At 38.7% G+C, this 11830-nt stretch overlaps 1 protein-coding gene across 1 annotated transcript in view; it reads right to left on the bottom strand.

The window, feature by feature from the left end:
* Positions 1 to 4050: 4050 nt before the first annotated feature.
* SLC36A4 (solute carrier family 36 member 4) overlaps positions 4051 to 11830 on the bottom strand; it is a 93088-nt gene continuing 85308 nt past the window's right edge. The window contains exon 11 of the mRNA XM_074148278.1: positions 4051 to 4358. Within this exon, the coding sequence (XP_074004379.1) occupies positions 4051 to 4358 (308 nt within the window). The remainder of the gene's footprint in view (positions 4359 to 11830) is intronic.

Genomic DNA, 11830 nt, shown 5'->3' with positions numbered 1-11830 from the left:
GACTAACTTTAAGTGTGCCCTCACGAAAAATCTTGGAGTGGAGGTGGGATTTTCCAGGAGTGCCTGTGTGACTTTGAAGTGAGATATATTATCAATGAAAAGTCAGCTCTCGAGCTTGTCTGACAGCCTCAAGTCACTCACTTGCCGTTCCTTGGATAACTTCAAAGGTAAATTCTGCCCTGAGACAGCTATTTCTTCAAGTGATGTAGTAGTGGTGACAGGCAGGATAACAGTGAGTTAGAAGGATAATGTTATTGTAGTATTTATTGATACAGAAGATTTAAGCTACAGAACATTAGGCAAACCCACCCTCTTACTTGCCCAATATTTGAGGATGAACAGTTACAGACAAGAAAATGATCCAGTAACTTATAGTGCAGCTAATGATTAAATTACATTAATTTCATTAACAATATTATATTGTAAAATATAAGTGCATGTACAGTATATAAATACAATAGCTTTCTGTTCCTTGTCAAGAACATAAGCCAATCACATACATTTTCAGTTTAATTTAGCTTGTGCTAAACTATATTTCCATCTTAAATATATATTAATGTAAACCATACCTATTAAATCTCTCCATTTCACACTCTGCATCTTAACTTGCAATTTATATTACAGTACTTTAAAAGCTGAATGAACACTCTTATTATTCAGAAGAGGTTTCTGTCAGAATTTCCTATCTTTTAAATCTTTGGCAATGTTTCACAGGAACACTCTTATTATTCAGACTTAGTAATTTTTCACTACGTGACATTTTAGTCTTATCCAAAGCAAGATACTGATTCCTGACTCTTTCTATTTGAAAGAGCAGGCCACACAAATGCACTGTATGAGTGTTAAAATAACAAAAATCCTACACTGTAGGAGAAAATTGACATTGTGTAAAAAAAAAAAAACAACATTAATAAACATTTTAAAGATTCAAAAGATACAACATCGTTAGACATGGCAACACTGCCCCGTTGCACAAACACACTACTTTGTACCTGCTCAGTCAGTGGGAGTACATCCGTCTGAGAATGTGCTCCTCGACAGGCTGCTCCCCCGGCAGGCAGGGCAGTAGGAGGTGTAAGGGCTTGTACTCAGGCCAGGTTACCCAAAGTTTGATAGCTGAGAGATGAGATTCCCCAAACTTATCAAGCTTCTAAACAAGTTGCCTGGCTTTCAAAAAAATACGCTATGTTCACCTGGGAACCAAGGCCGCCTATTTAGGTTCTTGGAACCCAGCTGAGCAAATCTTCATTGACAGTACCATGTCAGTATTCACTTGCACCGGTCAAAAATCCCCACCAAACTCTGACCTGGTCAAGTCCTGCTGCAGCCTGGCAGAAGCACCTTCTCAGAGTCACTCACTCGGACACGATGGATGCAGAACAGATGGTGTGAATGGACTTGACAGTCCTTTATTCTCCAAACACACAGGGGCAGAAAGATGCAAAACTAACAGGAAAAACAACTTCCATTTCAATCCTATCGGTCCTACTAAAAACGTTCCAAGTAGAACTATTTAATGTCAAGTAAAATATGGTGCACAGAACCATATCTATCAGCGTGTAGTGTATGGTTTAGGTAAACAGATTCACCATGAAACTGATGGAAATAATTAGATTCAACGTCTTTTAAAACAGCTTAACGACTAAAAAACCTTTAAGACAAAAAGCTGAAGTTACCTTTTGCCTCTGCAAAAACTACCTGTGTTTGCTCCGCTGTGGCATTTTCATACCAAAGGTTAATTCTATAGTATCATACCCGCAGAGACTCATCCCTTTAAAGCGCCTGCCGAGTATTTAATTTTGTCCACGTAAAAATGAAAATAAGAGCCTTGCTCAGAACTATTGCTTGAACAAACGCATGCAGTTTGAACTACATGCGATAACGAGTCCCTATCAGAAATGCCCTCATCAACATGGAGATGAAAGTGCTCAAATACAGCCACCACATGGTAGATGACTGAAGAAATATTTTGAAGAGAAAATATAAATATAGGTATCTCTAGCAGTATATTTCTCTAGCACTGTAATGCCAAATGGTAGATTACCAAATGGTAGGTTTCTGAGGAATATACTGAAGGCAAGCAAAATATTACATACGTTTCTATCTTAACTTGTATGAATACAGTAGAGAGGTTTTGGCATATTTCTTGGGGGAACATTATAATTAAAAATATTCCTTAGAAAAAGGAGTTTCTTCATAACAGGAATGAGAATGATAAATACAGTTCTAGTATTGTACAAAATATAGAGTGTTTTTAGAAAACAAGACCAAAAATATACCTTTAGCATTTGGAGTGAAAGTCATCTATGAAACGTGAGCCAGAAAGTCAAATATGAACTCTGAAAATCAGGATTTCATCTGGGGACTCAGTGCACAGGCTTGCTGAACAAAACTCACTTCTACCCAATTACTAACTTATCAACTTGTTCTTTTTTGATACTAAAATGGACAGAAGCAGCAAAAATGAGTAAAGGGTGTGTTAGATCCTATTTAAGGCAGAATATAAGAATGCAAAAATAATTATTATACGTTCCAATAGAAATATAGATAGGCAGTCTACAGACTTCTAGTAATATGTTAAAAAAATACGGTATTTCATACATTTGTATAGTTGAAATCAATGATAAAGAAATGATGTAAAAAATGGGTCAGTACAGCAGTTACCAAAATGTACAAAAATAAACTACTTATCATTTGTAATATGGGATATGTAATATGGGATATGTAATTACTTTCTAAAAAAAAAAATCATGTCTTCACATCTCATATAAGCTGTACCGCCCTACAAAGTACCAGTAGTTGAAAGCAAGTCCTAAGACAACCCACATCTTCAGACAACCTGCAGGCAGCTGGTGCCCTCAAGGGAGAAAGAGCTTCAAAGCAGATCCCCCCGGTGCTCCCCTGCTCACAGTGCTGTGGAATCACAAATCCTTTCACAAATAACCCACAGCTTGTACGTTTGAAAGTATGGCACAAGCTCCACTCTAGATAGTAGCGTCTCATCCTTTCCTTTCTCATACAGAAATTAACATCGTGAATCTTTAAAGCTGCTCTGGACAGTCAGAGCTCCACGGCTCTACGGAGCATGACAGCTGGCATTTCCCTGGAGCAGGGGTCTGGCCATGCTGAACAGCTCATGGTACAGGAATATATAGTAACAGATCATGTAAGATGGCAAGAACACTCCCAACTGGCTATCTTTCAGTCTAGTAAAAGATCCAGCCTTTACCTCTAAATCTTACAGTCTTGTCCATTCTTCAGCTTAAATGTTAAGCTAGTTGGCATGAAATAAAAATGCCTTTATGCTTACTGTCATGTAACCAACCACCAGCAGTGGTCAGCTATACTAACCAGGGTGGGCTTAATCCTTCTGATTGCTTGAAAACCCCCCCAGTGTGAAAAGACTGAACAAGAGTCACAGTCCTTCTGCACAGCACACTAATTCCAGACACAGCTACCCCCAGGAACCAGAGCCAGGCAACTGCAACTACGCAAAAACTTCTCCACGGCAAACATCTAAGTTCCCAGAACGGAAATGAAAAACACAGCTGCTCTTTTCTAAAACTATAGTGCCTCTGGTTCACCGGGGTGCAATCCATGCCATCAGAGAGCCAAGAGAAGGTCTATGCATCACTGAGCTCCCACTCCAGCCCTTACAACAGAGCTGGCGTGAAAACAGGAGTGCTCAGACTTGGTGCCTAGATATCAGGAATGGATTGACTTTCACCTTTTCTGAGGAGGAAGGCATCTTGGCTTCTTTATAAAAACTCTTATTTTTTTCTTGCAAATAACCTAAAATCGTATTTCCTTCCTATATTTATGTATATATTTTAAATCCTGACATCAATTCAGCTGATGAGCAGAAGTTGAGATCAAAGGAGTTAATTCAGGTAGATGGGACGGAATGAAGGAAAGAACAAACAACAGTGTGCGAAAGGGCTGCATGCTATTTTTCAAAAATTCAAGTGGAAATGGAATTTGTCCCACACGTAGGTCATATCCATATAGGATTTCTTGTTAAGGAACAAAGTAGTTCAAAGTGCCTGGTTATTACTTTAAACCAACCACCAAGTTTGTAGCATTTAAATCCACAGGGATGCTCTCTGTTGCATTAGTCAGAACTGTGGATGCAGGATAAATGATTTCTTCAACAGTCACATAGGTCCCTGTTAAAAATCCAACAACTCCAATGACAGCTATAAAAACGTCTTTAAATATTGTCCACAAACTCAAGTTTTCCTTGTAGAAAGTGAGGATTTCAACCAGAGGTGGCAGAATCAGTGCCAGAGTGCTGCTGCTGACGGCTCCGACGAAAGAAATCACCAGGTCTAGGCGAGGGATCAAAACTGCTACAGCACCTACAACACAAGAAGGATAACAGTGGCTTCAGATTCAACATCCCCATGAAAAACAAAACCGTGACAAACACATAACCTAGTGGTTCCTGCTTTTTAAAAAGTTTTACCATTCACTGTTCTTCCAGCTGCAAGTGGGGTATGATATTGATTGACTGAGGGGTGACCTCATCACTCTCTACAACTACTTGAAAGGACATTGTAGAGAGGTTGGTGCTGGTCTCTTCTCACAAGCAAATAGCGATAGAAGAAGGAGGAATGGCTTCAAGCTGCAACAGGGTAGGTTTAGACTGGACATTAGGAAGAAATTCTTCACAGTAAGAGTGATCAGACACTGGAACAGGCTGCCCAGGGAGGTGGCTGAGTCACCATCCTTGGATGAGTTTAGGAGTCGTTAGACGTGGTGTTGGGGGATATGGTGTAGGGAAAAACTTTGTAGAGTAGGGTAGATGGTTTGACTCGATGATCCCAAGGGTCTTTTCCAACCTAGACGATTCTATGATTCTATATATAGACTAATATATAGATATATATTCTATAGTCTTATTCTATAGTCTTATACATTCTTAGTCTATATATTCTATATATAGACTAATGCATGTATTTTTGAGAAAGATACATCTTCATGTTCATGTGAGATACTCAGTTTCCGCATGAGCTGGCAGAGCTCCAAGTTAAAGTTTTCTTGTACTTACAGGGTAAATAAATTTGGCCAGAAAATCATAGAGAAATGAGAAATATGAAATTGTATGGAGACGTTTTACTTTTTTGGTTGTTGGGTTTTTATGATGAAACAATAAAGTTCAGGAAGAGCAGGGGAAGGGGCTGTTGCACGCTGCTCAGGGGACAGCGGGCAAAAACATATTGCTATTAATTACTAATAATCTGAAAGTGACATAAAATTATTCAAAATGAACTGAACCCACTGGCCCCTTGGCATTCTCACAATCATTTCGGTCACTTTTACCCACAAAATCCTGGTCCATACAATTGCATTCAATTTGTAAAATGTCACTACAATAGTTGCCCAGTTAACGAAACGAGAACTTAGTTCTGCCAAGAGAGAAGTCTGGACACAAGGCCTACTAAGCCTTTTAGCACGGCACCGCCAGTCTCACCTCCCAAAACTTTACCATTGACAGGAACAGAATCCATCCTGTTGGACCAGAACCACTTCTGGTTTTAACCCCTTTGGCTGCACGCCTAGGCCAGGTACCCTGGTATTAACTCAGAGACACCAGTTGTCACATAATGCTTTCAGTCCTGTATTAGAAACCAGCTTTCAAAGGCCAGCTGAGCACAGGCCTCTATATGACCCCCTGTACGTGGTGAAAATGTCTTTTTTCCCTTCCATGAACATATCACCTTGTAGCTGTCAGACATTAGCATAAACATCCACAGCATCTGCCTGCTTGCCATTTTCTATCACATCTCACTGAGACAAGGAAGCAATCAGGAAGAAAGGGAATGGGGAAAACTGGTGTAAAAGCCACCAACAAACAAAAAAATACAGAATCACAGAATGATATGGGGTTGGAAGGGACCTCTGAGATCATCTAGTCCAACCCCCCTGCCAAAGCAGGTCCACCTAGAGCAGGGTGCACAGGAACATGTCCAGGCGGGTTTTGAATGTCTCCAGAGAAGGAGACTCCACTGCCTCTCTGGGCAGCCTGTTCCAGTGCTCTGCCACCCTCAAAGTAAAGAAGTTCCTCCTCATGTTTAGGTGGAACTTCTAATATTCAAGTTTGTGCCCATTACCTCTTGTCCTGTCCCTGAGCACCACTGAAAAAAGACCAGCCCCATCCTCTTAACACCCACCCTTTAAGTATAAGCATTGATCAGATTCCCCCTCAGCCTTCTCTTCTCCAGACTAAAAAGACCCAAGTCCCTCAGCCTCTCCTCCTAAGAGGAGAGGCCCCTAATCATCTTTGTGGCCCTCTGCTGTAATACATACCACATAATATGTTTTGGTTCTTTCATACCGCCCTTCTTAACTCTTAAGCCGTAATGTTTGGCCTTAAGCATGTTTGGCCTTAGAGAAACTCCTCCACCGACCACATATTATGTGGACAATGTTTATGGCAATAAACAAATGGAACAAGCAGGAAGGAAATCCTTGCATAACATGTGAGGATGAAAACCAGAAGGTGCGTATCACCTTTATAATTTCTCAAGATGAGCTTTCTATTTGCAGAGCATCTTTGCTCTGGGCCAAATGCCACCAGTTGCCTCGAATTTTGACAACTTCTGATTCTGAAAGAAAACATACTCAAATTCTGTCAGGGTTGATGCTCTCCATTGAGAATATCTAACTTGGGGAAAACTGCATCGGCAAATACTCTCGAAATTCACTTGCAGAACACAACAGTTACCTGCTGCTACCAGGTAACCATTTACTATACATTTTAATAAAACCCCTAACTACAGAGATCTCATGTAAAAAAGAGGCAAGAAGGTAGGAGCCCATAGAGGGATAATGGATTCTCCAGCTCATCCTTTTTGAAAGAAGCATATCATGCAGAGATCTGCCAAGAAATATCAATTAACTTGGTCTTGCTTGTTACGACTATAGTTTATGAACCCTTTGTGACTCTACAGAGATATGAGAGGCACCATGTGGCCAAAGGAAGCTTGGGCATAGTCAGAGGTGTCCTTCAGGAAACCTTAGAAATACCCTGACACTCAAAAATAGATAAGCCCAGTTTTTTATCCCACTGTTATGACAGACCTACTCAACGCCAAATGGTTTCTTCCATTACATGAATACAACATATAAAGACTGGAAATGTCACATATTTACACATTACCAAGGATGCAGCCAAAGGAATTGTGCCAAAGTTAATGAAAGTCACAAAGTACCCCCCTCTGTAGCTTTTGTGGCCATAACTTCTGTAAAGCCACAAAAGCAGCACCATGAGTGCCCAAACCATATAGGATGGGTGTTCAGACCAGACTGACCAGCAAGCATGCTCGATGCTTCCACAGCGATGCACTGTTCGTAAGTAATTGAAAAGTGCAACTGAAGTATATTTGCAGTGACTGGTAAAACTCTCAGCTAAAGACTATGTTGAATGTGTTCTTCTGAAGGAAAAGAGAGGGCTGCACATTTATTATATTGCTAGTTTGACAGACGTAGTGGGTGTTTTCATTAAATATTGACTTTCAACTTCTGGAATAGAACTCTTTCAATTCTACATGTGCCCAGAATTTAGAAGGTACTCGTTAATTTATAGCTCATAGTTTTCTTTGAAACGTTCTGCTTTATTACAAATAATGCAATACCTTTTTAATTGGAAAAAAATAAAACTACAGTTTATAATTGCTTCAGGTTACAGAAGAGCAAAATGCTGTGTGTTTGCTGTGTGCAAAATGCTGTACAGAAAAGCAAAATGCTGTGATCTCAAAAAAAAGTCTGTCTGGCTCATACGAATTTGTATGAATCTGGATATTGCTGTTGGATGAAGTTTGGAAATGTGTTTCAAGGTTTTAATTAGTGTCTTATTTATACTCTAACAATCCATGAGAAATATGACTCATGTTTATTATCTATGAAAAAATGTCCTCAAGAGTTAAGAAAGGGGTCCAGTTTCCAGGAGAAGTAAATAAGGGGCATTCCTACAGGCAGGGAGTCTGATTTTCCCAGCCACACATAGGTTTTAAAGCACAGAGCCAAGAAGAAATTCTGAACCTTTATCAACAGTCACAAAACTTTATAGTTTGGAAGCTCTGGGAATCCCAAATGAAAAAAAAAAAAAAAAAAAGTTCTACAGTATCAATATGAGACGTATTTATTGGCCAACAGTTAAATTGTCTTCAGGCTCAACCGAAATAGCAAGAGCCATATGAACCTAACATCTCACAGAGATAACAAGAGATTAATTCTACCAATGTTCTAAACAACGTATTAATTCTACCTTAAACTCTACAGCCTAATCTCAAAAACTAGTAATAATGGATTCTCTGGCGCATCTCAGCCATGGAGTCACCCATTTGTGTCAGCTGGTGCTTTCTTGGGGGAGGAATACTATGGCAGAATGTTTCTATTTTCTTAAGGGACATAACATCCCAGTGGAAAGATACCCTTAATTTTACTCTGCTTGTATTGTAGTGCTGCTTCTTTTACAACTTTCTCTCCTTGTTACAGAAGCAGCACATTACTAGCCAGACTTGCTTGCTGAGGTAATTTCAACGAGATTGCTGGGGGAAAAGAAAAGAGAAAAAGTTTTGAACAGTTTTACTACTACCCAACCTAAATGCATTATAACTGCAAATGAATTCAAATATGTTACTACCATATTCTAATACTTCCTCTAGAAATCAAATATCGAGCTACTTTATTTCTATCAAAAAGTAATGCATATTCCATGCTAAATCCTTAAGCAAGACGGGTACTGGTCTGATTAGGACCTAAGGATCCAAGTAATGACTGAATTATAATTTTGGTCCTGTTCATACACAGATCAAAAGCGAAACATACCATGACTTCGTCAGGTTTTAATGATACAGCTCACTTAAAAAGCCTTTTTTCAATGTTTCCAGTAGGACTTTATTTATAAGCACCTTATAGGAAGACAGAAACCAATTTTGAAATTTAAAAGGCTAATAGTACTGATAATTTTTACTAAATTTTCCTTTAGCCCAATAATAAAGCTGTTTAATATTTCTTCACTAAAATCATTATAAGAAATTACTTTCCAGATAGTACCAGATTTTAGATTTTATTTAAGTATCCAACCATAATTCTGACAAAAAAACAGGTTAGCAGTATTTATACATGTGCATCTGAAGAAAAAAAGTAATACATATGTTACCAGATCAGTAGTATGGCCCAAACAAATCATCCTAACAGCAGATTTTATAAATATACATGGTCAGAAAGACTGATGGCTTCTTAAGCATGAGAAATGTTAGATATTACTAGGGGGTGGTAACTTCATACAGCTGAAGAGCAAAATAACTGTCTCAAGCGATGTACAACCAGTGCTCCTCAAAGGCAGTGACAGCGCTGAAGAGGTCCCTGTTCTGCAGGAAGTCAGCATACCCCAAACTTACTCTCTATTTGTACCACTTTTCCAGGACCAAATCAGAAGACCAGAGCATTGATGTATTAAAGATGAGTGTCTGACATACATACAGTTTCCCAGAAAGGAAAAAACAAAATTATATTTTTAACAGATACCTGTGATACGTCAAAGAAAGACTTCCAGTAAGAAAAAAAGCCTACAATTAAATGTTTGCCAAAGAATTCTTGCTGTAGGCAAAACAGCACTTCAAAATATCAGCCTGAATCCCCCTTCCTATTCTAATATTCCAGGCTGTGCCCTCTGTCCATCTTTCCTAACTATAGTAGTGCTCAGCCAGTCAAACTGGCATCCTCCTCTTCCCTTCATGCTACCGCATTGCTTCCTGGATCCTCTTCCCCAATGCAGCACTTTTATATGTTCTTCAAACTCACTCCTCCTTTTTCGCAACACTGTCCTCCACATTGCCTGATTTTTTTTCCTTTACCTCCTAAGAGAATAGAAAACCATTTCTCTGCTATGGACAACCCCAGAAAGCTTAGCAGGTTCGGCTGCGAGGAGTTTACATCTGCAGGCTGGACAACTTAGAAAGTCAGGGTATCTACATTTTCTCAAGTAGTCATTTCACCAGGGAATCCATGTTGTGTTCTCTATGCAAAGGTATTTCCATGCTCTGTACATGAGTTAAATCTTCCACCTTGGCTTGAAGACAGGCAAAACAGTGCGTGCTACCTCTCAGACATCAGCTGGGCACTGCAGACTTATTTAGATAACCACAATAAATCATGTATCTCTCTCTTATAAAACAGTAACATACTACATCACAATTAAAACAATTCACATTTTAAAAATAAATGACAAAATTTAACAGAACATAGTATCTCAAGAAAAAGTCTAAATAAATAATAAAAAATGCCTTTCCAGAGTTTCACAGTGGAAACTATAAACTGTGTTGTGATATGTACGTACAAAGGAAAAGGAGACCAAGTAGAAATCTGTTACTAATCTGAAGACAAACTAATGCAAATAATTACTTAAAAGCATTTGCGAATAATTTACAGAGCTTTGCACACAGGTAGAAAGAAATCTATGTATTGATGGATGCAGTTTAAAAAAAAAGGATTTTAGAAAAAGATCCTGATATTACATAATTGTGAATAAGAAAATTACTTTTTCTGGACAAAATTGCTAATTAACATAGGGTTTTAAGTGGTGGTTCTTTTAGGTCTTCCTTGAGACATCAAGAGACTACAAGATACACACAGAAAATAACTTCTTTAAAAATTTAGATTCAGTCTTCACCAAAAATAATTTTCTTAACTAATTTCTTAAAAAGCATGCTTTTAATTACCAGCTCAATCCCAAAACCAAAAGCAAACAGAAAAAGGAACAAAACAGAAGACAAATTGCAGTTACACTAGAAGGTGACAAATTCTACTTTCACACTGGAAAGAAAAAGAGATAGAGCTTGCAGGCAGGACAGCCACACACATCATATGGATTGGCTTTATTCCCTTTGGAATGAAAAACTCTTTCATCATTATCTTCCCACAGCATGCAGTAAACAGAGACAGAAAGTACTTCACATCATTTGCCATCACACTACAGCTCACTGTTTGTGATTGCTTAGTCCTGTGTTAGTAGGAAAGACTAGATTCATACAGGAGAAGATGGTTTAAATATCCTTACCCTTCACAATGAGAAGTTTAAATATCCTTACTCTTTACAGTAAGAGGTAATCAGGGACACTGTCCCGACACAGCAGAGCCTTAATAACCTGGTGAGAGAATGGCCAGATCCATCCCTTCCCCAGAGCTCTCCACACCAGAGATGTGCAAAGACATGCAAGTAAATTCATTTTTTACAGCACTTTGCATCACAGATTTCAAAGCTGTTTACAAAAAGTTTTACATCTATATTCTTTTTATTCCTTATGCAGAAAGATGCATGAAGAATGACATCAGACCAAACAGCGATTTAATGGGGGCACCGAGTCCAGTTTTCTTACCAGACTACCTAAAATTGATATCCATAAAACCAGCAGGCACAGGTGCTTGGCACAGTACACGCTGGACTGTCCGCAAATGTATTTCCCATTTAAATACGTACAGTGCATGGGCTCAAGAATTACATCTGGTTAGACTGTTATATTCAAAACATTGTATTTATTCATCTCTGCAGTAAATTTATGAGCTTTGCTGCCGATACTTTATGATACAAATCTTTTTAGATATACATCAGTGAAATAATATAAAAAACTGCTGTACGCAGCTAGATTCAACAAATTAATGTAAAGCATGCAGCAAAACTCATTAATATTAGCTGCAAATGGATGATCCTACACCATTACAGTACTGACATGGTTCCCATGGTCAATCGCTCCCCTTCAGGCATCTGATTCTATGGACCCACCAGAAACCAGTCTGCAATTAAACTTCTGCCCACTTTGTCTCA

Source organism: Numenius arquata, chromosome 1 (assembly GCF_964106895.1).
Source record: "Numenius arquata chromosome 1, bNumArq3.hap1.1, whole genome shotgun sequence".
Lineage (NCBI taxonomy): Eukaryota > Metazoa > Chordata > Aves > Charadriiformes > Scolopacidae > Numenius > Numenius arquata.
This window is presented reverse-complemented; position numbering and strand designations above follow the sequence as displayed.